General features: G+C 55.6%; 6 pseudogenes and 21 gene segments (V, D, J or C); 14 read left to right on the top strand and 13 right to left on the bottom strand.

Moving 5' to 3' along the window:
- Positions 1-1,015, bottom strand: part of LOC134055919 (Ig heavy chain V region 914-like) — a 1,135-nt pseudogene extending 120 nt beyond the window's left edge.
- Positions 1,016-1,111: 96 nt separating this feature from the next.
- LOC134055917 (Ig heavy chain V region 914-like) lies at positions 1,112-1,874 on the top strand (the record flags this gene model as incomplete). The annotated part of the segment is given in 2 exon segments: positions 1,112-1,445; positions 1,855-1,874. Coding segments are annotated over 2 exon segments (354 nt in total), but the record flags the coding sequence as incomplete, so codon positions are not given.
- A 57-nt stretch (positions 1,875-1,931) lies between these two features.
- On the bottom strand, positions 1,932-2,297 carry LOC134055916 (Ig heavy chain V region 6.96-like; the record flags this gene model as incomplete). The annotated part of the segment is given in 1 exon segment: positions 1,932-2,297. A coding segment is annotated over 1 exon segment (366 nt), but the record flags the coding sequence as incomplete, so codon positions are not given.
- Positions 2,298-2,393: 96 nt separating this feature from the next.
- On the top strand, positions 2,394-2,985 carry LOC134055915 (Ig heavy chain V region 914-like; the record flags this gene model as incomplete). The annotated part of the segment is given in 2 exon segments: positions 2,394-2,825; positions 2,941-2,985. Coding segments are annotated over 2 exon segments (477 nt in total), but the record flags the coding sequence as incomplete, so codon positions are not given.
- A 112-nt stretch (positions 2,986-3,097) lies between these two features.
- Positions 3,098-3,538, bottom strand: LOC134055913 (Ig heavy chain V region 914-like; the record flags this gene model as incomplete). The annotated part of the segment is given in 1 exon segment: positions 3,098-3,538. A coding segment is annotated over 1 exon segment (441 nt), but the record flags the coding sequence as incomplete, so codon positions are not given.
- A 96-nt stretch (positions 3,539-3,634) lies between these two features.
- LOC134055912 (Ig heavy chain V region 914-like) lies at positions 3,635-4,186 on the top strand (the record flags this gene model as incomplete). The annotated part of the segment is given in 2 exon segments: positions 3,635-4,010; positions 4,182-4,186. Coding segments are annotated over 2 exon segments (381 nt in total), but the record flags the coding sequence as incomplete, so codon positions are not given.
- Positions 4,187-4,193: 7 nt separating this feature from the next.
- On the bottom strand, positions 4,194-4,818 carry LOC134055911 (Ig heavy chain V region 914-like; the record flags this gene model as incomplete). The annotated part of the segment is given in 3 exon segments: positions 4,194-4,257; positions 4,314-4,373; positions 4,493-4,818. Coding segments are annotated over 3 exon segments (450 nt in total), but the record flags the coding sequence as incomplete, so codon positions are not given.
- A 96-nt stretch (positions 4,819-4,914) lies between these two features.
- Positions 4,915-5,383, top strand: LOC134055910 (Ig heavy chain V region 914-like; annotated as a pseudogene).
- A 1,366-nt stretch (positions 5,384-6,749) lies between these two features.
- On the top strand, positions 6,750-7,329 carry LOC134055909 (Ig heavy chain V region 914-like; the record flags this gene model as incomplete). The annotated part of the segment is given in 2 exon segments: positions 6,750-7,169; positions 7,285-7,329. Coding segments are annotated over 2 exon segments (465 nt in total), but the record flags the coding sequence as incomplete, so codon positions are not given.
- Positions 7,330-7,431: 102 nt separating this feature from the next.
- On the bottom strand, positions 7,432-7,881 carry LOC134055908 (Ig heavy chain V region 914-like; the record flags this gene model as incomplete). The annotated part of the segment is given in 1 exon segment: positions 7,432-7,881. A coding segment is annotated over 1 exon segment (450 nt), but the record flags the coding sequence as incomplete, so codon positions are not given.
- Positions 7,882-7,989: 108 nt separating this feature from the next.
- On the top strand, positions 7,990-8,500 carry LOC134055907 (Ig heavy chain V region 914-like; annotated as a pseudogene).
- Positions 8,501-8,748: 248 nt separating this feature from the next.
- LOC134055905 (Ig heavy chain V region 914-like) lies at positions 8,749-9,150 on the bottom strand (the record flags this gene model as incomplete). The annotated part of the segment is given in 1 exon segment: positions 8,749-9,150. A coding segment is annotated over 1 exon segment (402 nt), but the record flags the coding sequence as incomplete, so codon positions are not given.
- Positions 9,151-9,246: 96 nt separating this feature from the next.
- LOC134055904 (immunoglobulin heavy variable 3-64-like) lies at positions 9,247-9,908 on the top strand (the record flags this gene model as incomplete). The annotated part of the segment is given in 2 exon segments: positions 9,247-9,613; positions 9,667-9,908. Coding segments are annotated over 2 exon segments (609 nt in total), but the record flags the coding sequence as incomplete, so codon positions are not given.
- Positions 9,909-9,958: 50 nt separating this feature from the next.
- On the bottom strand, positions 9,959-10,414 carry LOC134055903 (Ig heavy chain V region 914-like; the record flags this gene model as incomplete). The annotated part of the segment is given in 1 exon segment: positions 9,959-10,414. A coding segment is annotated over 1 exon segment (456 nt), but the record flags the coding sequence as incomplete, so codon positions are not given.
- A 96-nt stretch (positions 10,415-10,510) lies between these two features.
- On the top strand, positions 10,511-11,195 carry LOC134055902 (Ig heavy chain V region 914-like; annotated as a pseudogene).
- An 87-nt stretch (positions 11,196-11,282) lies between these two features.
- On the bottom strand, positions 11,283-11,687 carry LOC134055901 (Ig heavy chain V region 914-like; the record flags this gene model as incomplete). The annotated part of the segment is given in 1 exon segment: positions 11,283-11,687. A coding segment is annotated over 1 exon segment (405 nt), but the record flags the coding sequence as incomplete, so codon positions are not given.
- A 96-nt stretch (positions 11,688-11,783) lies between these two features.
- On the top strand, positions 11,784-12,338 carry LOC134055900 (Ig heavy chain V region 914-like; the record flags this gene model as incomplete). The annotated part of the segment is given in 2 exon segments: positions 11,784-12,162; positions 12,334-12,338. Coding segments are annotated over 2 exon segments (384 nt in total), but the record flags the coding sequence as incomplete, so codon positions are not given.
- A 7-nt stretch (positions 12,339-12,345) lies between these two features.
- Positions 12,346-12,970, bottom strand: LOC134055899 (Ig heavy chain V region 914-like; the record flags this gene model as incomplete). The annotated part of the segment is given in 3 exon segments: positions 12,346-12,409; positions 12,466-12,525; positions 12,645-12,970. Coding segments are annotated over 3 exon segments (450 nt in total), but the record flags the coding sequence as incomplete, so codon positions are not given.
- Positions 12,971-13,066: 96 nt separating this feature from the next.
- Positions 13,067-13,534, top strand: LOC134055898 (Ig heavy chain V region 914-like; the record flags this gene model as incomplete). The annotated part of the segment is given in 1 exon segment: positions 13,067-13,534. A coding segment is annotated over 1 exon segment (468 nt), but the record flags the coding sequence as incomplete, so codon positions are not given.
- A 1,366-nt stretch (positions 13,535-14,900) lies between these two features.
- On the top strand, positions 14,901-15,480 carry LOC134055897 (Ig heavy chain V region 914-like; the record flags this gene model as incomplete). The annotated part of the segment is given in 2 exon segments: positions 14,901-15,320; positions 15,436-15,480. Coding segments are annotated over 2 exon segments (465 nt in total), but the record flags the coding sequence as incomplete, so codon positions are not given.
- A 122-nt stretch (positions 15,481-15,602) lies between these two features.
- LOC134055896 (Ig heavy chain V region 914-like) lies at positions 15,603-16,052 on the bottom strand (the record flags this gene model as incomplete). The annotated part of the segment is given in 1 exon segment: positions 15,603-16,052. A coding segment is annotated over 1 exon segment (450 nt), but the record flags the coding sequence as incomplete, so codon positions are not given.
- A 96-nt stretch (positions 16,053-16,148) lies between these two features.
- Positions 16,149-16,833, top strand: LOC134055895 (Ig heavy chain V region 914-like; annotated as a pseudogene).
- Positions 16,834-16,920: 87 nt separating this feature from the next.
- LOC134055894 (Ig heavy chain V region 914-like) lies at positions 16,921-17,325 on the bottom strand (the record flags this gene model as incomplete). The annotated part of the segment is given in 1 exon segment: positions 16,921-17,325. A coding segment is annotated over 1 exon segment (405 nt), but the record flags the coding sequence as incomplete, so codon positions are not given.
- Positions 17,326-17,421: 96 nt separating this feature from the next.
- LOC134055893 (Ig heavy chain V region 6.96-like) lies at positions 17,422-17,874 on the top strand (the record flags this gene model as incomplete). The annotated part of the segment is given in 1 exon segment: positions 17,422-17,874. A coding segment is annotated over 1 exon segment (453 nt), but the record flags the coding sequence as incomplete, so codon positions are not given.
- Positions 17,875-17,996: 122 nt separating this feature from the next.
- On the bottom strand, positions 17,997-18,567 carry LOC134055892 (Ig heavy chain V region 914-like; the record flags this gene model as incomplete). The annotated part of the segment is given in 2 exon segments: positions 17,997-18,041; positions 18,169-18,567. Coding segments are annotated over 2 exon segments (444 nt in total), but the record flags the coding sequence as incomplete, so codon positions are not given.
- Positions 18,568-18,669: 102 nt separating this feature from the next.
- On the top strand, positions 18,670-19,220 carry LOC134055891 (Ig heavy chain V region 914-like; annotated as a pseudogene).
- A 59-nt stretch (positions 19,221-19,279) lies between these two features.
- On the bottom strand, positions 19,280-26,334 carry LOC134055890 (Ig heavy chain V region 914-like). The segment is given in 3 exon segments: positions 19,280-19,338; positions 19,488-19,874; positions 26,310-26,334. Coding segments are annotated over 3 exon segments (471 nt in total).
- Between the last annotated feature and the right edge of the window lie 344 nt (positions 26,335-26,678).

The following is a 26,678-nucleotide window of genomic DNA, read 5'->3' as shown; positions in this document are numbered from 1 at the left end:
TTCAAACCGCCCCGCTTTTCTTTTTTTTTTAGCCGTTTAATTCGGGTTTGTTTTTTTTTATTTTTTTTAATTTTTAAACCGGGGCTAATAATTATCGGCGGAACGACCTCGAGGAAGTTTCTGCGCTAAATTTTGGGGGTGGGTTTGGTTTTATTTGGGTTTTTTTTTCTTTTTTTTATTTTTGTGGGGTTTTTTTTTTTTTTTTGGTCACCCTGCTGATGTTTGGGGTCCCCAGAATTTGTCGCCGGACCCTCGCCCCAAATTCCGGGCCCCTGACCCATTCCTAGATGTTTATCCCAAAATTTTTTCCCCCCAATTCCACCCCAAAACCCGAACAGGGCGCGGCCCCCAACTCCGCTCCTCGACCCCAAAATTTCCCCAACCCAAAAAAAAAAAAAAAAACAAAAAAAAAAACAACCAAAATTTCGGGGGTGAGGCGTCGAGGTTTGCGACAAAGGATGAGGAATGTGGGGATTTGGGTGAAAATTGTCGATTTTTGGGCAAAACCGGGTGGGGATTTTGGTTCTGGGGACGGCGTTGGCGGAAACGGGGGAGAAACGGAGGAGAAAAAAAATAAACCAAGATTGGGTCAAGGAGGTGAGGGGACGTTTTGGGACAGCAGGGGACGGGACGAGGGCGGCGGCGCCAAAACCGAAAAGGCGCCGAGCTCGGAGCACCGGTGAAGAGATCGGGCACAGAAATAGGAGCCGGAATCGTCGTCCTTGAGGTTGGTCATGGTCAGCGTCACCGAGCTCTGCCCGTTGTCCCTGGAGATCGTGAACCGGCCCTTGACCGATGGCGCGTACCAGGTTCTGCCATCCTGGTGGATCCCTGCGACCCATTCCAGCCCCTTCCCGGGGCTCTGGCGGATCCAGAACATTCCGTAATTCCCGAAATTGAAGCCGGATGCGCGGCACACGAGAGTCAGGGACCCCCCGGGTTTCTGGAGGTCCCCCCCGGACTCCGGCAGGGTCGCGGCCGCCTCGTCCCGTCCCCAAATCTTCACCGGTTCTGCCCCAAACTCCACTGGATCGGTCCCAGATCCCCACCCGAGGTTCCCGGCGCGTTAAAACCCAACGAACCCGGCGATTCGCCCTGATCCCCGTCTCCCCTTGTTCCCGCGGGGCTCCGGGCGGCCGCGACCCTGCCGGAGTCCGGGGGGGACCTCCAGAAACCCGGGGGGTCCCTGACTCTCGTGTGCCGCACGTCTGGATTTGATTTGGGGAGCTTTGGAATCAGTTGGTTCCGCCAGAGCCCCGGGAAGGGACTGGAGTGGGTGGCAGGAATCAGCCGGAAAAGCGGCAACACCTTCTACGCGCCGTCGGTCAAGGGCCGGTTCTCGATGGCGAGTGACAACGGGCAGAGCTCGGTGACGCTGACCATGACCAACCTCAAGGACGACGATTCCGGCTCCTATTTCTGTGCCAAACATTACAGCAGTGCTTGTTGTGCTGCTGGTTATGGTATTTTTTACCGGCTATGTTCCCCGGCCCCCATTTTCTTGCTGCCCCAAATATCCCAGAATTCCCCCATCCTTCCCCAAATCCCAGCCCTTCCCCTCAAATCTCGGCCATTCTCTCCCAAACTCCTCCATCCTTGTCCCAACTCTCCACTTCCCCCCCCCCCCCCCCCGCCCAATTTGGGCCATTTCACCCAAATCTCTCCATTTCCACCCCAGATTTTCTCCCCCTTCAGCTCTGCCCGCGTCGCTGAGGATTACAATGGGTCATCCCAAACCTGAGCCCCCGTCACCAAACCCCGAGGGATTTCCCCCCAAAAATTGGCACCGAGGGTCGGGACGTGGGGCCAGGAGAGGAGATTGGGGTCAGGGCTGGAGATTTGGGGCAGAACCAGTTTGGGACTGGGACATTTGGGGACAGGAAAGGGGAGAAGGGTTTGGGGTCTGGGGGAAGTGTCTGGGGACAGGTGGGGATGCGGCCAAAACCATCAACAGCGTAACCGTTATCACCAGGAGCAGATTTGGCACAGAAATAGGAGCCGGAATCGTCGTCCTTGAGGTTGGTCATGGTCAGCGTCACCGAGCTCTGCCCGTTGTCCCTGGAGATCGTGAACCGGCCCTTGACCGACGGCGCGTAATTGGTGTAACCAGCATTGCTGCTGATCTGTGCGACGAATTCCAGCGCTTTCCCGGGGCTCTGGCGGATCCAGAACATTCTGTAATTCCCTACCTCAAACCCGGATGCGCGGCACACGAGAGTCAGGGACCCCCCGGGTTTCTGGAGGTCCCCCCCGGACTCCGGCAGGGTCGCGGCCGCCCGGAGCCCCGCGGGAACAAGGGGAGACGGGGATCAGGGCGAATCGCCGGGTTCGTTGGGTTTTAACGCGCCGGGAACCTCGGGTGGAGATCTGGGACCGATCCAGCGGAGTTTGGGGCAGAACCGGTGAAGATTTGGGGACGGGACGAGGCGGCCGCGACCCTGCCGGAGTCCGGGGGGGACCTCCAGAAACCCGGGGGGTCCCTGACTCTCGTGTGCCGCGCATCCGGCTTCGATTTCGGGAATTACGGAATGTTCTGGATGCGGCAGAGCCCCGGGAAGGGGCTGGAATTCGTCGCACAGATCAGCAGCGGTGGCAGCACCGGATACGCGCCATCGGTCAAGGGCCGGTTCACGATCTCCAGGGACAACGGGCAGAGCTCGGTGACGCTGACCATGACCAACCTCAAGGACGACGATTCCGGCTCCTATTTCTGTGCCAAGGCTGCTGGTGCTGGTGGTGGTTACTGGAGTGTTGGTGCTTATGCTGCTGGTGCTCGTGGCGCTGATTCCTTTGGTGGTTTTGGCCCCATCACCGCGTCCCCTCCCGTCCCCAAATGTCCCCAGACCCTTCCCCAAGACCCCAACCCTTGACCCCTTTATTTGTTTTGGTTTTGGGGAAATTTGGGAGGACACCTCTCAGTGGTGTCCCTGTGGGAAACAGATTGAAACGCACTCAAAGGAATTGAACTGGATTGAACTGGATTGAACTGGATTGAAGTGGATTGATCTGGATTGAACTGGATTGAAACAGAATCAAGCAGATTCATAACTCAGCTTTTGGCCCACCTGTGCGGCGGGGTCAGTTGTGAATTTCAGGGTCAAGGGTTGGGATTTTGGGGAGGGGTCAGGGGACCTTTGGGGACAGACGGGAACGGAGTGACGGGGACGGGGCCAAAACCATCAACGTAACCAGCAGCACCAGGACCACCAGTACCAGCAGATTTGGCACAGAAATAGGAGCCGGAATCGTCGTCCTTGAGGTTGGTCATGGTCAGCGTCACCGAGCTCTGCCCGTTGTCCCTGGAGATCGTGAACCGGCCCTTGACCGATGACGCGTAATTGGTGTAACCAGCATTGCTGCTGATCCCTGCGACCCATTCCAGCGCTTTCCCGGAGCTCTGGCGGACCCAGCTCATGGCGAAACTCCCAAAATTGAATCCGGATGCGCGGCACACGAGAGTCAGGGACCCCCCGGGTTTCTGGAGGTCCCCCCCGGACTCCGGCAGGGTCGTGGCCGCCCGGAGCCCCGCGGGAACAAGGGGAGACGGGGATCAGGGCGAATCGCCGGGTTCGTTGGGTTTTAACGCGCCGGGAACCTCGGGTGGGGATCTGGGACCGATCCAGCGGAGTTTGGGGCAGAACCGGTGAAGATTTGGGGACGGGACGAGGCGGCCGCGACCCTGCCGGAGTCCGGGGGGGACCTCCAGAAACCCGGGGGGTCCCTGACTCTCGTGTGCCGCGCATCCGGCTTCGATTTCGGGAATTACGGAATGTTCTGGATCCGCCAGAGCCCCGGGAAGGGGCTGGAATTCGTCGCACAGATCAGCAGCGGTGGCAGCACCGGATACGCGCCGTCGGTCAAGGGCCGGTTCACGATCTCCAGGGACAACGGGCAGAGCTCGGTGACGCTGACCATGACCAACCTCAAGGACGACGATTCCGGCTCCTATTTCTGTGCCAAGGCTGCTGGTGCTGGTGGTGGTTACGGGAGTGTTGGTGCTTATGCTGCTGGTGCTCGTGGCGCTGATTCCTTTGGTGGTTTTGTCCCCATCACCGAGTCCCCTCCCGTCCCCAAATGTCCCCAGACCCTTCCCCAAGACCCCAACCCTTGACCCCTTTATTTGTTTTGGTTTTGGGCAAATTTGGGAGGACACCTCTCAGTGGGGTCCCTGTGGGAAACAGATTGAAACGCACTCAAAGGAATTGAACTGGATTGAAGTGGATTGAAGTGGATTGAACTGGATTGAACTGGATTGAACTGGATTGAAACAGAATCGAACGGACTCAAACAGATCCAGATGGATTCCGGCGGACTCAATGCTCGAATTTGGGCCCAGATCTAAGGACTCGGGTTCAATGTTGAAGGTTGGGTTCAAGAGTTGGGGTTTGGGGGAAGGGTCTGGGGACATTTTGGGACAGGTGGGGACATGGGGACAGGGATGGGGCCAAAACCATCAGCAGCATAAACACCAGCACAACAACGATCAGCATTTTTGGCACAGAAATAGGAGCCGGAATCGTCGTCCTTGAGGTTGGTCATGGTCAGCGTCACCGAGCTCTGCCCGTTGTCCCTGGAGATCGTGAACCGGCCCTTGACCGACGGCGCGTACCAGGTGCTACCACTGCTGCTGATCCCTGCGACCCATTCCAGCGCCTTCCTGGGGCTCTGGCGGACCCAGTTCATGCTGAAACTCCCGAAATTGAAGTCGGATGCGCGGCACACGAGAGTCAGGGACCCCCCGGGTTTCTGGAGGTCCCCCCCGGACTCCGGCAGGGTCGCGGCCGCCTCGTCCCGTCCCCAAATCTTCACCGGTTCTGCCCCAAACTCCGCTGGATCGGTCCCAGATCCCCACCCGAGGTTCCCGGCGCGTTAAAACCCAACAAACCCGGCGATTCGCCCTGATCCCCGTCTCCCCTTGTTCCCGCGGGGTTCCGGGCGGCCGCGACCCTGCCGGAGTCCGGGGGGGACCTCCAGAAACCCGGGGGGGTCCCTGACTCTCGTGTGCCGCGCATCCGGATTCAATTTTGGAAATTGTGGGATGGGCTGGATGCGCCAGAGCCCCGGGAAGGCGCTGGAATGGGTCGCAGGGATCAGCAGCAATGGTGGTTACACCTACTACGCGCCATCGGTCAAGGGCCGGTTCACGATCTCCAGGGACAACGGGCAGAGCTCGGTGACGCTGACCATGACCAACCTCAAGGACGACGATTCCGGCTCCTATTTCTGTGCCAAGGATGCTGCTGGTGGTGCTGCTGATCATGCCGGTGCTTTTGGTCTTGTGCTGCTCGTTGCGTTGTTTATCTTGACGGATTTCATCTCCGTTCCCGTCTCCACGTCCCCTCCTCTCCCCAAACCTCCCCAGACCGTTCCCCCAAACCCCTGACCTTGACCCCTTTATTTGTTTTGGTTTATTCGCAGATTTGCGAGGACTCCTCCCTACGGCTCCCTCGAGCAAACAGATTCTCCCTCTCCTTCCCCCAGCTGCTACGGGAAAATATTTCCTGGGACAGAGCTGGAGAAAACCTGTTTGTTTAACACAAAAATGACCCCTACGAAACAGCAGAACCTCTCGCCGCTCCCAGGAGACGACAAATTCCCCTCTCGTGGGCTCCAGCCCAGCTCGCTCCGTCTGGGACCAGCCCCTGCGGCGCTGGGAAAGGCCCTGGGCCAGCCCAGGCCCCGCTGGGCCAACGGGGCGAGCTCCTGCTGGGGTTTGTTTGGTTTTCCAGCCCAGAGCGGGGTCAAACAATCCCGAGAAAAACAATCACCAGCTCACCCCGGGACAAGCCCATTGCTGCCCCCGTGTCCCAGCCTGCAGCTGGTTCGGCCCCAAATCGGCGTCGCTGTCCCCGATCCGTCTCGCGTGCCGGCCGAGGCTGATTGGGCCCAGCACCGCGGGTTTGGGGGAGGTTCGGGCGAGTTTTGGGAGAGGGAACCCATGAGAGGTGCGACGCCCGGGCCAGGAAACGAAATGACCCCGAGTGAGGGTCAAGGGGGAAGAATTTGGGGCCAGAGCTGAGAATTTTGGGGTCGGGTTTGGGGATTGGAGGGTGGGGTCTCTTCAGGGCCAGGGACACAAATGAAGGGAGGGGAAGTGTGGGGTGAGAGATTTGGGGAAAAATGCTCAAAATGGGAGGGAAAGTCGAGGGCTGGAGCAAAGCTGCCGTTCGGGGAGAATGGCCGAGATTAGACCAGGAGGGCTGGGATTTGGGGGAAGAACTTGGGATTTCTGGGATATTCGGGGCACCCAAAAATGGGGGCTGGGGACAACAGAAAGCATCGTCAACATAAGCGGCACCAAGAGCACAACCACTGCTGTAACACTTGGCACAGAAATAGGAGCCGGAATCGTCGTCCTTGAGGTTGGTCATGGTCAGCGTCACCGAGCTCTGCCCGTTGTCCCTGGAGATCGTGAACCGGCCCTTGACCGACGGCGCGTAATCGGAGTAACCACCATTGCTGTTGATACTGGCGACATATTCCAGCGCCTTCCCGGGGCTCTGACGGATCCAGAACATGTAGGAACTCCCGAAATTGAAGCCGGATGTGCGGCACACGAGAGTCAGGGACCCCCCGGGTTTCTGGAGGTCCCCCCCGGACTCCGGCAGGGTCGCGGCCGCCTCGTCCCGTCCCCAAATCTTCACCGGTTCTGCCCCAAACTCCGCTGGATCGGTCCCAGATCCCCACCCGAGGTTCCCGGCGCGTTAAAACCCAACGAACCCGGCGATTCGCCCTGATCCCCGTCTCCCCTTGTTCCCGCGGGGCTCCGGGCGGCCGCGACCCTGCCGGAGTCCGGGGGGGACCTCCAGAAACCCGGGGGGTCCCTGACTCTCGTGTGCCGCGCATCCGGGTTCGATTTCGGGAATTACGGAATGTTCTGGATGCGGCAGAGCCCCGGGAAGGGGCTGGAATTCGTCTCACAGATCAGCAGCGGTGGCAGCACCGGATACGCGCCATCGGTCAAGGGCCGGTTCACGATCTCCAGGGACAACGGGCGGAGCTCGGTGACGCTGACCATGACCAACCTCAAGGACGACGATTCCGGCTCCTATTTCTGTGCCAAGGCTGCTGGTGCTGGTGGTGGTTACGGGAGTGTTGGTGCTTATGCTGCTGGTGCTCGTGGCGCTGATTCCTTTGGTGGTTTTGGCCCCATCACCGAGTCCCCTCCCGTCCCCAAATGTCCCCAGACCCTTCCCCAAGACCCCAACCCTTGACCCCTTTATTTGTTTTGGTTTTGGGGAAATTTGGGAGGACACCTCTCAGTGGGGTCCCTGTGGGAAACAGATTGAAACGCACTCAAAGGAATTGAACTGGATTGAACTGGATTGAAGTGGATTGATCTGGATTGAACTGGATTGAAACAGAATCAAGCAGATTCATAACTCAGCTTTTGGCCCACCTGTGCGGCGGGGTCAGTTGTGAATTTCAGGGTCAAGGGTTGGGATTTTGGGGAGGGGTCTGGGGACCTTTGGGGACAGACGGGAACGGAGTGACGGGGACGGGGCCAAAACCATTAACGTAACCAGCAGCACCAGGACCACCAGTACCAGCAGATTTGGCACAGAAATAGGAGCCAGAATCGTCGTCCTTGAGGTTGGTCATGGTCAGCGTCACCGAGCTCTGCCCGTTGTCCCTGGAGATCGTGAACCGGCCCCGCACCGACGGCGCGTACCAGGTGCCGCCACCGCTGTTGATCCCTGCGACGTATTCCAGCGCCTTCCCGGGGCTCTGGCGCATCCAGCCCATCCCAAAACTCCCAATACTAAATCCGGATGCGCGGCACACGAGAGTCAGGGACCCCCCGGTTTTCTGGAGGTCCCCCCCGGACTCCGGCAGGGTCGCGGCCGCCTCGTCCCGTCCCCAAATCTTCACCGGTTCTGCCCCAAACTCCGCTGGATCGGTCCCAGATCCCCACCCGAGGTTCCCGGCGCGTTAAAACCCAACGAACCCGGCGATTCGCCCTGATCCCCGTCTCCCCTTCTTTCCGCAGGGCTCCGGGCGGCCGCGACCCTGCCGGAGTCCGGGGGGGACCTCCAGAAACCCGGGGGGTCCCTGACTCTCCTGTGCCGCGCATCCGGCTTCAATTTCGGGAGCTCCTACATGAGCTGGGTCCGCCAGAGCCCCGGGAAGGCTCTGGAATGGGTCGCAGGGATCTACCCTGATGGTGGCACCACCAGGTACCCCCCATCACTCAAGGGCCGGTTCACGATCTCCAGGGACAACGGGCAGAGCTCGGTGACGCTGACCATGACCAACCTCAAGCACGACGATTCCGGCTCCTATTTCTGTGCCAAAGCTGGTGGTTCCGGTTGGGGTGGTGTTAATGCTGCTGGTGCTGGTTCTGCCTTTGGCCCCGCCCCGGGGTTCGGTCCCCACCTGTCCCGTCCCCCTCCCACCGACCCCTCCCCTGGCCCCGCCCTGGCCCCTCTGTCCCCACCTGGCTTGGTCACTCTGTCCAGCGCTGACCCCGTCCGGTCCCCCCGGGGGAATTTCCTGCTGACCCCGAGCTGGGGAGGGCCGGGCTCAGGGCGGCCATGGGGCGGATTTCCCCAGGGAAAGGGGGGTCCCGCCGCGGCACGTCACCGGTGACTTTGGGCATTCACCCCGGACATCAACAGTCGGCCACCGATCCCGAATTTGGTCTTAAAGGCTTCGAGTTAAAGCTCAACTTTGGGCCCAGCACCAAAGACTCGGAGTCAGAGTTCAAGGTCGGGGAGAAGGGTTGGGAATTTGGGGCAGGGTCTGGGGTCATTTGGGGACAGGTGGGGACATGGGGACAGGGATGGGGCCAAAACCATCAGCAGCATAAGCACCAGCACAACAACTATCAGCATTTTTGGCACAGAAATAGGAGCCGGAATCGTCGTCCTTGAGGTTGGTCATGGTCAGCGTCACCGAGCTCTGCCCGTTGTCCTTGGAGATCGTGAACCGGCCCTTGACCGACGGCGCGTAGTAGGTGCTGCCACCATTGCTGATCTCAGCCAGCCATTCCAGCGCCTTCCCGGGGCTCTGGCGGATCCACATCATGTTGTAACTCCCAAAACTGAATCCAGACGTGCGGCACACGAGAGTCAGGGACCCCCCGGGTTTCTGGAGGTCCCCCCCGGACTCCGGCAGGGTCGCGGCCGCCCGGAGCCCCGCGGGAACAAGGGGAGACGGGGATCAGGGCGAATCGCCGGGTTCGTTGGGTTTTAACGCGCCGGGAACCTCGGGTGGAGATCTGGGACCGATCCAGCGGAGTTTGGGGCAGAACCGGTGAAGATTTGGGGACGGGACGAGGCGGCCGCGACCCTGCCGGAGTCCGGGGGGGACCTCCAGAAACCCGGGGGGTCCCTGACTCTCGTGTGCCGCGCATCCGGGTTCAGTTTTGGGAGAGTTGCCATGTTCTGGATCCGCCAGAGCCCCGGGAAGGCGCTGGAATGGCTGGCTGAGATCAGCAGTGGTGGCAGCACCTACTACGCGCCGTCGGTCAAGGGCCGGTTCACGATCTCCAGGGACAACGGGCAGAGCTCGGTGACGCTGACCATGACCAACCTCAAGGACGACGATTCCGGCTCCTATTTCTGTGCCAAAAATGCTGATCGTTGTTGTGCTGGTGCTTATGCTGCTGATGGTTTTGGCCCCATCCCTGTCCCCATGTCCCCACCTGTCCCCAAATGTCCCAAGACCCTTCCCCCAAACCCCAACTCTTGAACCCAACCTTCAACATTGAACCCGAGTCCTTAGATCTGGGCCCAAATTCGAGCATTGAGTCCGCCGGAATCCATCTGGATCTGTTTGAGTCCGTTCGATTCTGTTTCAATCCAGTTCAATCCAGTTCAATCCAGATCAATCCACTTCAATCCAGTTCAATCCAGTTCAATTCCATTGAGTGCGTTTCAATCTGTTTCCCACAGGGACCCCACTGAGAGGTGTCCTCCCAAATTTCCCCAAAACCAAAACAAAACAAATAAAGGGGTCAAGGGTTGGAGTCTTGGGGAAGGGTCTGGGGACATTTGGGTGTGGGTGGGGACGCGGTGATGGGGATGGGGTGGAAGTCATCAACATCATAACCACCAGCAGCACCAGCCCAAGCAGCAGCAGCTCTGGCACAGAAATAGGAGCCGGAATCGTCGTCCTTGAGGTTGGTCATGGTCAGCGTCACCGAGCTCTGCCCGTTGTCCCTGGAGATCGTGAACCGGCCCTTGACCGATGGCGCGTAGTAGGTGCTGCCACCATTGCTGTTGATACTGGCGACGTATTCCAGAGCCTTCCCGGGGCTCTGGCGAATCCAGTACATGCTGAAACTCCCGAAATTGAAGCCGGATGCGCGGCACACGAGAGTCAGGGACCCCCCGGGTTTCTGGAGGTCCCCCCCGGACTCCGGCAGGGTCGCGGCCGCCTCGTCCCGTGCCCAAATCTTCACCGGTTCTGCCCCAAACTCCACTGGATCGGTCCCAGATCCCCACCCGAGGTTCCCGGCGCGTTAAAACCCAACGAACCCGGCGATTCGCCCTGATCCCCGTCTCCCCTTGTTCCCGCGGGGCTCCGGGCGGCCGCGACCCTGCCGGAGTCCGGGGGGGACCTCCAGAAACCCGGGGGGTCCCTGACTCTCGTGTGCCGCGCATCCGGATTCAATTTTGGGAGCTCCTACATGAGCTGGGTCCGCCAGAGCCCCGGGAAGGCTCTGGAATGGGTCGCAGGGATCTACCCTGATGGTGGCACCACCAGGTACCCCCCATCACTCAAGGGCCGGTTCACGATCTCCAGGGACAACGGGCAGAGCTCGGTGACGCTGACCATGACCAACCTCAAGGACGACGATTCCGGCTCCTATTTCTGTGCCAAAGCTGGTGGTTCCGGTTGGGGTGGTGTTAATGCTGCTGGTGCTGGTTCTGCCTTTGGCCCCGCCCCGGGGTTCGGTCCCCACCTGTCCCGTCCCCCTCCCACCGACCCCTCCCCTGGCCCCGCCCTGGCCCCTCTGTCCCCACCTGGCCTGGTCACTCTGTCCAGCGCTGACCCCCTCCGGTCCCCCCGGGGGAATTTCCTGCTGACCCCGAGCTGGGGAGGGCCGGGCTCAGGGCGGCCATGGGGCGGATTTCCCCAGGGAAAGGGGGGTCCCGCCGCGGCACGTCACCGGTGACTTTGGGCACTTCACCCCGGACATCAACAGTCGGCCACCGATCCCGAATTTGGTCTTAAAGGCTTCGAGTTAAAGCTCAACTTTGGGCCCAGCACCAAAGACTCGGAGTCAGAGTTCAAGGTCGGGGAGAAGGGTTGGGAATTCGGGGCAGGGTCTGGGGTCATTTGGGGACAGGTGGGGACATGGGGACAGGGATGGGGCCAAAACCATCAGCAGCATAAGCACCAGCACAACAACTATCAGCATTTTTGGCACAGAAATAGGAGCCGGAATCGTCGTCCTTGAGGTTGGTCATGGTCAGCGTCACCGAGCTCTGCCCGTTGTCCCTGGAGATCGTGAACCGGCCCTTGACCGATGACGCGTAATTGGTGTAACCAGCATTGCTGCTGATCTGTGCGACGAATTCCAGCGCCTTCCCGGGGCTCTGGCGGACCCAGCTCATGGCGAAACTCCCAAAATTGAATCCGGATCCGCGGCACACGAGAGTCAGGGACCCCCCGGGTTTCTGGAGGTCCCCCCCGGACTCCGGCAGGGTCGCGGCCGCCCGGAGCCCCGCGGGAACAAGGGGAGACGGGGATCAGGGCGAATCGCCGGGTTCGTTGGGTTTTAACGCGCCGGGAACCTCGGGTGGGGATCTGGGACCGATCCAGTGGAGTTTGGGGCAGAACCGGTGAAGATTTGGGGACGGGACGAGGCGGCCGCGACCCTGCCGGAGTCCGGGGGGGACCTCCAGAAACCCGGGGGGTCCCTGACTCTCGTGTGCCGCGGATCTGGATTCAGTTTTGGGAGTTTTGGGATGGACTGGATGCGCCAGAGCCCCGGGAAGGGGCTGGAATTCGTCGCACAGATCAGCAGCGGTGGTGGCAGCACCTGGTATGCGCCAATCGTCAAGGGCCGGTTCACGATCTCCAGGGACAACGGGCAGAGCTCGGTGACGCTGACCATGACCAACCTCAAGGACGACGATTCCGGCTCCTATTTCTGTGCCAAGGCTGCTGGTGCTGGTGGTGGTTACGGGAGTGTTGGTGCTTATGCTGCTGGTGCTCGTGGCGCTGATTCCTTTGGTGGTTTTGGCCCCATCACCGCGTCCCCTCCCGTCCCCAAATGTCCCCAGACCCTTCCCCAAGACCCCAACCCTTGACCCCTTTATTTGTTTTGGTTTTGGGGAAATTTGGGAGGACACCTCTCAGTGGGGTCCCTGTGGGAAACAGATTGAAACGCACTCAAAGGAATTGAACTGGATTGAACTGGATTGAAGTGGATTGAACTGGATTGAACTGGATTGAACTGGATTGAAACAGAATCGAACGGACTCAAACAGATCCAGATGGATTCCGGCGGACTCAATGCTCGAATTTGGGCCCAGATCTAAGGACTCGGGTTCAATGTTGAAGGTTGGGTTCAAGAGTTGGGGTTTGGGGGAAGGGTCTGGGGTCATTTGGGGACAGGTGGGGACATGGGGACAGGGATGGGGCCAAAACCATCAGCAGCATAAGCACCAGCACAACAACGATCAGCATTTTTGGCACAGAAATAGGAGCCGGAATCGTTGTCCTTGAGGTTGGTCATGGTCAGCGTCACTGAGCTCTGCCCGTTGTCCCTGGAGATCGTGAACCGGCCCTTGACCGATGGCGCGTATCCGGTGCTGCCACCTCTGCTGATCTGTGCGACGAATTCCAGCCCCTTCCCGGGGCTCTGGCGGATCCACATCATGTTGTAACTCCCAAAACTGAATCCAGACGTGCGGCACACGAGAGTCAGGGACCCCCCGGGTTTCTGGAGGTCCCCCCCGGACTCCGGCAGGGTCGCGGCCGCCTCGTCCCGTGCCCAAATCTTCACCGGTTCTGCCCCAAACTCCGCTGGATCGGTCCCAGATCCCCACCCGAGTTTCCCGGCGCGTTAAAACCCAACGAACCCGGCGATTCGCCCTGATCCCCGTCTCCCCTTGTTCCCGCGGGGCTCCGGGCGGCCGCGACCCTGCCGGAGTCCGGGGGGGACCTCCAGAAACCCGGGGGGTCCCTGACTCTCGTGTGCCGCGCATCCGGATTCAGTTTTGGGAGTTTTGGGATGGGCTGGATGCGCCAGAGCCCCGGGAAGGCGCTGGAATGGGTCGCAGGGATCAGCAGCAATGGTGGTTACACCTACTACGCGCCATCGGTCAAGGGCCGGTTCACGATCTCCAGGGACAACGGGCAGAGCTCGGTGACGCTGACCATGACCAACCTCAAGGACGACGATTCCGGCTCCTATTTCTGTGCCAAGGATGCTGCTGGTGGTGCTGCTGATCATGCCGGTGCTTTTGGTCTTGTGCTGCTCGTTGCGTTGTTTATCTTGACGGATTTCATCTCCGTTCCCGTCTCCACGTCCCCTCCTCTCCCCAAACCTCCCCAGACCGTTCCCCCAAACCCCTGACCTTGACCCCTTTATTTGTTTTGGTTTATTCGCAGATTTGCGAGGAGTCCTCCCCACGGCTCCCTCGAGCAAACAGATTCTCCCTCTCCTTCCCCCAGCTGCTACGGGAAAATATTTCCTGGGACAGAGCTGGAGAAAACCTGTTTGTTTAACACAAAAATGACCCCTACGAAACAGCAGAACCTCTCGCCGCTCCCAGGAGACGACAAATTCCCCTCTCGTGGGCTCCAGCCCAGCTCGCTCCGCCTGGGACCAGCCCCTGCGGCGCTGGGAAAGGCCCTGGGCCAGCCCAGGCCCCGCTGGGCCAACGGGGCGAGCTCCTGCTGGGGTTTGTTTGGTTTTCCAGCCCAGAGCGGGGTCAAACAATCCCGAGAAAAACAATCACCAGCTCACCCCGGGACAAGCCCATTGCTGCCCCCGTGTCCCAGCCTGCAGCTGGTTCGGCCCCAAATCGGCGTCGCTGACCCCGATCCGTCTCGCGTGCCGGCCGAGGCTGATTGGGCCCAGCACCGCGAGTTTGGGGGAGGTTCGGGCGAGTTTTGGGAGAGGGAACCCATGAGAGGTGCGACGCCCGGGCCAGGAAACGAAATGACCCCGAGTGAGGGTCAAGGGGGAAGAATTTGGGGCCAGAGCTGAGAATTTTGGGGTCGGGTTTGGGGATTGGAGGGTGGGGTCTCTTCAGGGCCAGGGACACAAATGAAGGGAGGGGAAGTGTGGGGTGAGAGATTTGGGGAAAAATGCTCAAAATAGGAGGGAAAGTCGAGGGCTGGAGCAAAGCTGCCGTTCGGGGAGAATGGCCGAGATTAGACCAGGAGGGCTGGGATTTGGGGGAAGAACTTGGGATTTCTGGGATATTCGGGGCACCCAAAAATGGGGGCTGGGGACAACAGAAAGCATCGTCAACATAAGCGGCACCAAGAGCACAACCACTGCTGTAACACTTGGCACAGAAATAGGAGCCGGAATCGTCGTCCTTGAGGTTGGTCATGGTCAGCGTCACCGAGCTCTGCCCGTTGTCCCTGGAGATCGTGAACCGGCCCCGCACCGACGGCGCGTAATCGGAGTAACCACCATTGCTGTTGATACTGGCGACGTATTCCAGAGCCTTCCCGGGGCTCTGACGGATCCAGAACATGTAGGAACTCCCGAAATTGAAGCCGGATGTGCGGCACACGAGAGTCAGGGACCCCCCGGGTTTCTGGAGGTCCCCCCCGGACTCCGGCAGGGTCGCGGCCGCCTCGTCCCGTCCCCAAATCTTCACCGGTTCTGCCCCAAACTCCGCTGGATCGGTCCCAGATCCCCACCCGAGGTTCCCGGCGCGTTAAAACCCAACGAACCCGGCGATTCGCCCTGATCCCCGTCTCCCCTTGTTCCCGCGGGGCTCCGGGCGGCCGCGACCCTGCCGGAGTCCGGGGGGGACCTCCAGAAACCCGGGGGGTCCCTGACTCTCGTGTGCCGCTCATCCGGCTTCGATTTCGGGAATTACGGAATGTTCTGGATGCGGCAGAGCCCCGGGAAGGGGCTGGAATTCGTCGCACAGATCAGCAGCGGTAGCAGCACAGGATACGCGCCATCGGTCAAGGGCCGGTTCACGATCTCCAGGGACAACGGGCAGAGCTCGGTGACGCTGACCATGACCAACCTCAAGGACGACGATTCCGGCTCCTATTTCTGTGCCAAGGCTGCTGGTGCTGGTGGTGGTTACGGGAGTGTTGGTGCTTATGCTGCTGGTGCTCGTGGCGCTGATTCCTTTGGTGGTTTTGTCCCCATCACCGCGTCCCCTCCCGTCCCCAAATGTCCCCAGACCCTTCCCCAAGACCCCAACCCTTGACCCCTTTATTTGTTTTGGTTTTGGGGAAATTTGGGAGGACACCTCTCAGTGGGGTCCCTGTGGGAAACAGATTGAAACGCACTCAAAGGAATTGAACTGGATTGAACTGGATTGAACTGGATTGAAGTGGATTGAACTGGATTGAACTGGATTGAACTGGATTGAAACAGAATCAAGCAGATTCATAACTCAGCTTTTGGCCCACCTGTGCGGCGGGGTCAGTTGTGAATTTCAGGGTCAAGGGTTGGGATTTTGGGGAGGGGTCTGGGGACCTTTGGGGACAGACGGGAACGGAGTGACGGGGACGGGGCCAAAACCATTAACGTAACCAGCAGCACCAGCACCACCAGTACCAGCAGATTTGGCACAGAAATAGGAGCCGGAATCGTCGTCCTTGAGGTTGGTCATGGTCAGCGTCACCGAGCTCTGCCCGTTGTCCCTGGAGATCGTGAACCGGCCCCGCACCGACGGCGTGTACCAGGTGCCGCCACCGCTGTTGATCCCTGCGACCCATTCCAGCGCCTTCCCGGGGCTCTGGCGCATCCAGCCCATCCCAAAACTCCCAATACTAAATCCGGATGCGCGGCACACGAGAGTCAGGGACCCCCCGGGTTTCTGGAGGTCCCCCCCGGACTCCGGCAGGGTCGCGGCCGCCTCGTCCCGTCCCCAAATCTTCACCGGTTCTGCCCCAAACTCCGCTGGATCGGTCCCAGATCCCCACCCGAGGTTCCCGGCGCGTTAAAACCCAACGAACCCGGCGATTCGCCCTGATCCCCGTCTCCCCTTGTTCCCGCGGGGCTCCGGGCGGCCGCGACCCTGCCGGAGTCCGGGGGGGACCTCCAGAAACCCGGGGGGTCCCTGACTCTCGTGTGCCGCGCATCCGGCTTCAATTTCGGGAGCTCCTACATGAGCTGGGTCCGCCAGAGCCCCGGGAAGGCGCTGGAATGGGTCGCAGGGATCTACCCTGATGGTGGCACCACCAGGTACCCCCCATCACTCAAGGGCCGGTTCACGATCTCCAGGGACAACGGGCAGAGCTCGGTGACGCTGACCATGACCAACCTCAAGGACGACGATTCCGGCTCCTATTTCTGTGCCAAAGCTGGTGGTTCCGGTTGGGGTGGTGTTAATGCTGCTGGTGCTGGTTCTGCCTTTGGCCCCGCCCCGGGGTTCGGTCCCCACCTGTCCCGTCCCCCTCCCACCGACCCCTCCCCTGGCCCCGCCCTGGCCCCTCTGTCCCCACCTGGCCTGGTCACTCTGTCCAGCGCTGACCCCCTCCGGTCCCCCCGGGGGAATTTCCTGCTGACCCCGAGCTGGGGAGGGCCGGGCTCAGGGCGGCCATGGGGCGGATTTCCCCAGGGAAAGGGGGGTCCTGCCGCGGCACGTCACCGGTGACTTTGGGCACTTCACCCCGGACATCAACACTCGGCCACCGATCCCGAATTTGGTCTTAAAGGCTTCGAGTTAAAGCTCAACTTTGGGCCCAGCACCAAAGACTCGGAGTCAGAGTTCAAGGTCGGGGAGAAGGGTTGGGAATTTGGGGCAGGGTCTGGGGTCATTTGGGGACAGCTGGGGACATGGGGACAGGGATGGGGCCAAAACCATCAGCAGCATAAGCACCAGCACAACAACGATCAGCATTTTTGGCACAGAAATAGGAGCCGGAATCGTCGTCCTTGAGGTTGGTCATGGTCAGCGTCACCGAGCTCTGCCCGTTGTCCCTGGAGATCGTGAACCGGCCCTTGACCGATGACGCGTAATTGGTGTAACCAGCATTGCTGCTGATCTGTGCGACGAATTCCAGCGCCTTCCCGGGGCTCTGGCGGACCCAGCTCATGGCGAAACTCCCAAAATTGAATCCGGATCCGCGGCACACGAGAGTCAGGGACCCCCCGGGTTTCTGGAGGTCCCCCCCGGACTCCGGCAGGGTCGCGGCCGCCCGGAGCCCCGCGGGAACAAGGGGAGACGGGGATCAGGGCAAATCGCCGGGTTCGTTGGGTTTTAACGCGCCGGGAAACTCGGGTGGGGATCTGGGACCGATCCAGTGGAGTTTGGGGCAGAACCGGTGAAGATTTGGGGACGGGACGAGGCGGCCGCGACCCTGCCGGAGTCCGGGGGGGACCTCCAGAAACCCGGGGGGTCCCTGACTCTCGTGTGCCGCGCATCCGGCTTCAATTTCGGGAATTACGGAATGTTCTGGATCCGCCAGAGCCCCGGGAAGGCGCTGGAATACGTCGCAGGGATCAACAGCGGTGGTGGTAGCACCTGGTACGCGCCATCGGTCAAGGGCCGGTTCACGATCTCCAGGGACAACGGGCAGAGCTCGGTGACGCTGACCATGACCAACCTCAAGGACGACGATTCCGGCTCCTATTTCTGTGCCAAATCTGCTGGTACTGGTGGTCCTGGTGCTGCTGGTTACGTTGATGGTTTTGGCCCCGTCCCCGTCACTCCGTTCCCGTCTGTCCCCAAAGGTCCCCAGACCCCTCCCCAAAATCCCAACCCTTGACCCTGAAATTCACAACTGACCCCACTGCACAGGTGGGCCAAAAGCTGAGTTATGAATCTGCTTGATTCTGTTTCAATCCAGTTCAATCCAGTTCAATCCAGTTCAATCCAGTTCAATCCAGTTCAATCCAGTTCAATCCAGTTCAATTCCTTTGAGTGCGTTTCAATCTGTTTCCCACAGGGACCCCACTGAGAGGTGTCCTCCCAAATTTCCCCAAAACCAAAACAAATAAAGGGGTCAAGGGTTGGGGTCTTGGGGAAGGGTCTGGGGACATTTGGGGACGGGAGGGGATGCGGTGATGGGGATGGGGTGGAAGTCATCAACATCATAACCACCAGCAGCACCAGCCCAAGCAGCAGCAGCTCTGGCACAGAAATAGGAGCCGGAATCGTCGTCCTTGAGGTTGGTCATGGTCAGCGTCACCGAGCTCTGCCCGTTGTCCCTGGAGATCGTGAACCGGCCCTTCACCGATGGCGCGTATCCGGTGCTGCCACCATTGCTGTTGATACTGGCGACGTATTCCAGCGCCTTCCCGGGGCTCTGGCGGACCCAGTACATGCTGAAACTCCCAAAATTGAAGCCGGATGCGCGGCACACGAGAGTCAGGGACCCCCCGGGTTTCTGGAGGTCCCCCCCGGACTCCGGCAGGGTCGCGGCCGCCTCGTCCCGTCCCCAAATCTTCACCGGTTCTGCCCCAAACTCCGCTGGATCGGTCCCAGATCCCCACCCGAGGTTCCCGGCGCGTTAAAACCCAACGAACCCGGCGATTCGCCCTGATCCCCGTCTCCCCTTTTTCCCGTGGGGCTCTGGGCGGCCGCGACCCTGCCGGAGTCCGGGGGGGACCTCCAGAAACCCGGGGGGGTCCCTGACTCTCGTGTGCCGCGCATCCGGCTTCGATTTCGGGAATTACGGAATGTTCTGGATCCGCCAGAGCCCCGGGAAGGCGCTGGAATTCGTAGCAGCCATCAGCCGGAAAAGCGGCAACACCTTCTACGCGCCGTCGGTCAAGGGCCGGTTCTCGATGGCGAGTGACAACGGGCAGAGCTCGGTGACGCTGACCATGACCAACCTCAGGGATGAGGATTCCGGCTCCTGTTTCTGTGCCAGAAGTTCCGTCGCCGGTGTTAATGCCGGTGATGACGATGGCTTTGGCCCTGTCACCCCCGCAGTGTCCCTGGCTGCCCCCAGACCCTTCTCCCACCCCTCTGCCGTGGGCCCGATCCCTGTCCCTTTTTTCCCCCCAGTCTCCCCAGTTCGCACCGACGGCCGCCGCTGTCCCCAAATCCTCTCCCGGTTCCGCCCCAACACTCAAATCTCAAATACCGAAATTCAGGGATTTTTGGTAAAGTCCCCGGCCCGGCCCCAGGTCCGCCACCGAAGCGCTTCTGCCGGCGTCGGCTCCGCCTCAGCTCGGCCAATCAGGGGCTGGGAGAGCAGGTGGAGATTTGGGTGAAACGTTCCGAACTGGATGGGGGGGAAGTGGAGAGTTGGGACAAGGATGGAGGAGTTTGGGAGAGAATGGCCGAGATTTGAGCGGAAGGGCTGGGATTTGGGCAAGGATGGGGGAATTCTGGGATATTTGGGGCAGCAAGAAAATGGGGACCGGGGAACACCGGCAGCATCGTCAACATAACCAGCACCAGCAGCAGCACCATAACCACTGTACCAACCACTGCTGTAACACCTGGCACAGAAATAGGAGCCGGAATCGTCGTCCTTGAGGTTGGTCATGGTCAGCGTCACCGAGCTCTGCCCGTTGTCCCTGGAGATCGTGAACCGGCCCTTGACCGACGGCGCGTACCAGGTGCCGCCACCATTGCTGATAGTGGCGACCCATTCCAGCGCCTTCCCGGGGCTCTGGCGGATCCACATCATGTTGTAACTCCCAAAACTGAATCCAGACGCGCGGCACACGAGAGTCAGGGACCCCCCGGGTTTCTGGAGGTCCCCCCCGGACTCCGGCAGGGTCGCGGCCGCCCGGAGCCCCGCGGGAACAAGGGGAGACGGGGATCAGGGCGAATCGCCGGGTTCGTTGGGTTTTAACGCGCCGGGAACCTCGGGTGGGGATCTGGGACCGATCCAGCGGAGTTTGGGGCAGAACCGGTGAAGATTTGGGGACGGGACGAGGCGGCCGCGACCCTGCCGGAGTCCGGGGGGGACCTCCAGAAACCCGGGGGGTCCCTGACTCTCGTGTGCCGCGCATCCGGCTTCAATTTCGGGAATTACGGAATGTTCTGGATCCGCCAGAGCCCCGGGAAGGGGCTGGAATGGCTGGCAGAGGTCGGGAGATCAATGGGGCGGGGTCAGGCAGGGCTGTGCCATTAATTAATTAATTAACAGATCGCGGTTAATTACAGGGTTATTAACTCCATTAATTAGCGATCAATGGGGCGGGGCCAGGCAGGGCTGTGCCATTAATTAATTAATTAACAGATCGCGGTTAATTACAGGGTTATTAACTCCATTAATTAGCGATCAATGGGGCGGGGCCAGGCACGGCTGTGCCATTAATTAATTAATTAACAGATCGCGGTTAATTACAGGGTTATTAACTCCATTAATTAGCGATCAATGGGGCGGGGTCAGGCAGGGCTGTGCCATTAATTAATTAATTAACAGATCGTGGTTAATTACAGGGTTATTAACTCCATTAATTAGCGATCAATGGGGCGGGGCCAGGCACGGCTGTGCCATTAATTAATTAATTAACAGATCGTGGTTAATTACAGGGTTATTAACTCCATTAATTAGCGATCAATGGGGCGGGGTCAGGCAGGGCTGTGCCATTAATTAATTAATTAACAGATCGCGGTTAATTACAGGGTTATTAACTCCATTAATTAGCGATCAATGGGGCGGGGTCAGGCAGGGCTGTGCCATTAATTAATTAATTAACAGATCGTGGTTCATTACAGGGTTATTAACTCCATTAATTAGCGATCAATGGGGCGGGGCCAGGCAGGGCTGTGCCATTAATTAATTAATTAACAGATCGTGGTTCATTACAGGGTTATTAACTCCATTAATTAGCGATCAATGGGGCGGGGTCAGGCAGGGCTGTGCCATTAATTAATTAATTAACAGATCGCGGTTCATTACAGGGTTATTAACTCCATTAATTAGCGATCAATGGGGCGGGGTCAGGCAGGGCTGTGCCATTAATTAATTAATTAACAGATCGCGGTTCATTACAGGGTTATTAATTACAGATTTAATAACAAGCCGTTAATTGGGCAATTAACTGACCAATGGCAATGCTGCTAATTAATTAATTAAAATTCCCTGTTAATTGCCGCCTTTCCCAGACCCAAATCCCCACTTTTTTACCCCAAACCCGGGGCTCTTTTCCCAAATTTCTGCATTTTCACCCCAAATCCTCCCAGCTTGCCCCAAAATTCCGATTTTTTCCCCGAATTTTGCCGATTCCACCCCAAAATTTCCCGTTTTTTTATTTATTATTTAATTTTATTTTGTTTTGTTTTATTTTATTTTGTTTTGTTTTATTTCATTATTTTATTTTTTATTTTATTTTATTTTATTTTATTTTGTTTTGTTTTGTTTTATTTTATTTTATTTTGTTATATTTTCTTTTATTTTTATTATTTTATTCTATTTTATTTTATTTTGTTATATTTTCTTTTATTTTTTATTATTTTATTATATTTTATTTTATTTTTTATTTTAATATTTTAATTTTATTTTTATTTCATTTTATTGTTTTTATTAATTTTTATTATTTTAAATTTTATTTTTAATTTTATTTTTTATTTATTTTATTTTGTTTCCTTTTATTTTTTTCAGTTTTTATATTTTATTTTATTCTATTTTTTTATTTTATTTTATTTTATTTTATTTTATTTTATTTTATTTTATTTTTTATTTTATTGCTATTTATTTTTTATTTTATTATTTTTATTTTGTTTTATTTTATTTTACTTTATTTTATTATTTTTAATTTAATTTAAATTTTTAATTTTATATTATTTTTTATTTTAATTTACTATTTTATTTTATTGTTTTGTTTTATTTTATTGTTTTATTTTATTTTATTTATTTTATTTTATTTTATTTTTTTGCGCACTTGGCGCCCTCTGGTGGCCGCTCTGTTTTTTTTTCCCGCCAAAAAAAAAATTTAATCGGTGACGTCACCGTTAATTAAGGCGGATTAACGGCAATTAATTAATTAATTCCTCACATTATTTAATCGTGATATAACGATATATTCGCTTTGATTAATTAATAAATCAGCTAATTAAGGGCTCGCTTGATTAATTAATTGGCACCTCCGGTGATTCGCGTGATTAATTAATTAAATTAATTAATTGAATAAATTCCCAAACCCCCCCCCCCACCCCCGCCCCGGGATTTAATTATTAATAATTAATTAATTGATCCCTGCCATAATTTGTTGCCTCGTGTTAATCAAACATCTTTATCGATCAATTAATTAACTGGGTGCGTGCGATTAATGTTGATTGATTAATTAATTAATCAGACCCCTGTGACCCATCCCGATGTGTCCCTTAATTAATTAATTACCCTGTGATTATCCCCCCTTTTATCCATTAATTAATTACTCTGCCGCGCTTGATCCCAGCTAATTAATTAATTAATTAATTGGGTGCCTGTGATTAACCCCGATTAATTAATTAATTAATTAATTAATTAATTAACTGGGTGCCTGTGATGGTGGATTGCGTGATCACCTCGCCGATTAATTAATTAATTAATTAATTAACTAACTGGACGCTGGTGATTAACCTCAATCCATTAATTACTTAAAGGGAATTAACCTGCAATTAACCCTGATCCTTTAATTAATTTAATTGGGCTCCTCCAATGCCTGAAATTAACCCCAGGCCTCTGATTAATTAATTAATTGTGTGTCTGCGATTAACCCAGACCCATTAATTAATTAATTAAAGGGATCCTTGCAATTAACCCACCGCCTTTAATTAATGAACCGGAATGGACCCATTAATTGATTAATTGGATGCCTGTAATTAACTGAGATCCCTTAATTATTTGATTGACTGAAATGAACGTTAATTAACCACACTCCTGCAATTAATGAGGGCCCATTAATTGGACTCCTTCAATTAACACTGGCGGTGTTAAATAATTAATTGGACGCCTGCAATTAACCCGGATCCATTAATTAATTGAAATAAACTCGGGCACATTAATTAATTAATTAGGCCCTTGAAATTAACCCTGGACCCACTAATTAATAATCTGGAGTATTGCAATTAACACCAGAAAAATAATTCATTATTTAATGAACTGGGCTCTTGCAATTAACTTGGACGGATTAATTAATTAGTTGGGCCCTTGAAACGAATACCGGAGCCATTAATTAATTAATTGGGCTCTTGCAATGAACCCGAACCTATTAATTAATTAATTGGGCCCTTGCGATTACCTCGCGCCCATTAATTAATGAATTCGATGCCTGTAATCAAGTGGGACCCATTAATTAATGAACTGGGCTCTTGCAATTAATACCGGACCCACTAATTAATGCACTGGGCTCTTAAAATCGACTCGGACCTGTTAATTAATTAATTAGATGCCTGCAGCTAAATGGGACCCATTAATTAAAAAATTCGGCTTTTGCAATTAACTCGGACCCATTAATTAATGCATCGGACTCTTGTAATTAACTCAGACCCATTAATTAATGTATTGGGATCTTGTAATTAACTCAGACACATTAATTAATGTATTGGACCCTTGTAATTAACTCGGACCCATTAATTAATGTACTGGGCTCTTGTAATTAATTTGGAGTCATTAATTAATGTATCGGACTCTTGTAATTAACTCGGACCCATTAATTAATGTACTGGGCTCTTGTAATTAATTTGGACCCATTAATTAATGTATTGGGATCTTGTAATTAACTCGGACCCATTAATTAATGTACTGGGCTCTTGTAATTAATTTGGAGTCATTAATTAATGCATCAGACTCTTGTAATTAACTCGGACCCATTAATTAATGTATTGGGCACTTGTAATTAATTTGGACCCATTAATTAATGTATTGGGATCTTGTAATTAACTTGGACTCATTAATTAATGCATCAGACTCTTGTAATTAACTCGGACCCATTAATTAATGTATTGGGCTCTTGTAATTAATTTGGACCCATTAATTAATGTATTGGGATCTTGTAATTAACTCGGACTCATTAATTAATGCATCAGACTCTTGTAATTAACTCGGACCCATTAATTAATGTATTGGGCTCTTGTAATTAATTTGGACCCATTAATTAATGTATTGGGATCTTGTAATTAACTCGGACTCATTAATTAATGCATCAGACTCTTGTAATTAACTCGGACCCATTAATTAATGTATCGGGATCTTGTAATTAATTTGGAGCCATTAATTAACGCACCGGTCTCCTTCAATTAACTCGCACCCACTCAACAAATTGATTAACACCAGACCTGCTAATTACCAAACCGAACCCTTCCAATCAAACCGTTAATTCCCGCCCCACCCCCGCTTTCCCGCCAAAACCCCGCCCCCCCTCCCCAAACCCCGCCCACTTTTCCCCACCAAGCCCCGCCCCTTTCCCCCATAAAAACCCCCCGGGACCCCAAACCCGGCACCGATCGCGGCCATGGCCTCGAGCTCCCTCCCGCTCCTCGCCTTCCTGGCCCTGCTGGCCCTGCCAGGTGGGTCCCGGGCACCACGCCCACCCCGGGCCACGCCCGGATCCGGCGATTTGTCCTGATCCCCGTCTCCCCTTCTTTCCGCAGGGCTCCGGGCGGCCGTGACCCTGGTGGAGTCCGGGGGGGACCTCCAGAAACCCGGGGGGTCCCTGACTCTCGTGTGCCGCGCATCCGGCTTCGATTCCCGACGCCCGCCCCAAATTCTTTGGGTGCGCCAAAAAGTCGGCGCCGGGTTGGAGGCGGTGGCGGCGATGGGGCGGGAGGTGGAGTACGCGGCGTCGGCGCGAGGCCGGTTCTGGATATCCGGGGACGACGGGAGGAGCTCGGTGATGCTGACCATGAACGACCTCGAGGACGAGGATTCCGGCGCCTATTTCTGTGCCGCTCACGGCGGTGCCGGAGACGGGGATGGGTGGAGGAAAACCTCGGGGTGGTCCCCGAGGCGTGCGTGGGGGTTGGGTTGGGTTGGGTCGGTCATGGTTGAGTGGAAGAGGAAGAGGGGGTTGGGTTGGGTTGGGTTGAGTTGGGTCGGTCATGGTTGAGTGGAAGAGGAAGAGGAAGAGGGGGTGGGGTTGAGTTGAGTTGGGTTGAGTTGGGTCGGTCATGGTTGAGTGGAAGAGGAAGAGGGGGTTGGGTTGAGTTGAGTTGAGTTGGGTTGAGTTGGGTCGGTCATGGTTGAGTGGAAGAGGAAGAGGAAGAGGGGGTTGGGTGGAGTTGAGTTGGGTTGAGTTGGGTCAGTCATGGTTGAGTGGAAGAGGAAGAGAGGGTTGGGTTGGGTTGAGTTGAGTTGGGTTGAGTTGGGTCGGTCATGGTTGAGTGGAAGAGGAAGAGGGGGTTGGGTTGGGTTGAGTTGGGTTGGGTTGAGTTGGGTCGGTCATGGTTGAGTGGAAGAGGAAGAGGGGGTTGGGTTGAGTTGAGTTGAGTTGGGTTGAGTTGGGTCGGTCATGGTTGAGTGGAAGAGGAAGAGGGGGTTGGGTTGGGTTGAGTTGAGTTGGGTTGAGTTGGGTCGGTCATGGTTGAGTGGAAGAGGAAGAGGGGGTTGGGTTGAGTTGAGTTGAGTTGGGTTGAGTTGGGTCGGTCATGGTTGAGTGGAAGAGGAAGAGGAAGAGGGGGTGGGGTTGAGTTGAGTTGGGTTGAGTTGGGTCGGTCATGGTTGAGTGGAAGAGGAAGAGGAAGACGGGGTGGGGTTGAGTTGAGTTGGGTTGAGTTGGGTCGGTCATGGTTGAGTGGAAGAGGAAGAGGGGGTTGGGTTGAGTTGAGTTGGGTCGGGTTGAGTTGGGTCGGTCATGGTTGAGTGGAAGAGGAAGAGGGGGTTGGGTTGGGTTGAGTTGAGTTGGGTTGGTTTGGGTTGGGTTGAGTGGAACGTTCCGGGATCGGGATGGGAAGAGCCTTTGGGTTGGGTTGAGACTCTTCCATTGACCTTGAGACTCTTCCATTGACCTTGAAACCCTTGGATGAACACTTGACCCAAACTTGAATCAATTTTCACCTTTTTGACCCAAATCTGGATTAATTTTGACTTTTTTGACCCAAATCTGGATCAATTTTATCCTTTTTTATTTTTTTTTCCATTTATTTTAACCCCATTTTGGGCTCATTTTCCTCTTTTTTTCACCATTTCCCCCCAAACCCTGCCCAGATTTTACCGATTTTTCCCAATTTCCCCTTTTCCCCCCCCCCCCCCAAAAAAAAAATTTTCCCATTTTTTCCCTTTTTCTCCAATTTTTCCCATTTTCCCCTTTTTCTCCCCCAAAATTTCCCAATTTCCCCCCATTTCCCCCCCAAATATTTCGCGATTTCATCCCAAATTTTCCCCATTTTTTTCCCCATAATTTTCCACAATCCCCCCCAAAAATTCACGATTTTTCCCCTTTTTTTCCCCCAAATTTTCCCTTTCCCCCCCAAATTTTCCCATTTCCCCCCCCCCAAAATTTTCCCTCTTTTTTTTTCCCCCAATTTTTCCCATTTCCTCCCCCCAAATTTTCCCAAATTTTCCCCATCCTTCCCCAAATTTCCCCCCCAAAATTTCCCGATTTTTCCCCCCAAATTTTCCCAAATTTTCCCCCAAAATTCCCCCCAAAACTTCCCGAACTTTTTTCCCCCATCCCCCCCTTTTCC

Source organism: Cinclus cinclus, chromosome 36 (genome assembly GCF_963662255.1).
Source record: "Cinclus cinclus chromosome 36, bCinCin1.1, whole genome shotgun sequence".
NCBI classification, from domain to species: domain Eukaryota; kingdom Metazoa; phylum Chordata; class Aves; order Passeriformes; family Cinclidae; genus Cinclus; species Cinclus cinclus.
Note: the sequence above shows the minus strand (reverse complement) of the source record. Positions and strands in the feature narration are given on the sequence as shown.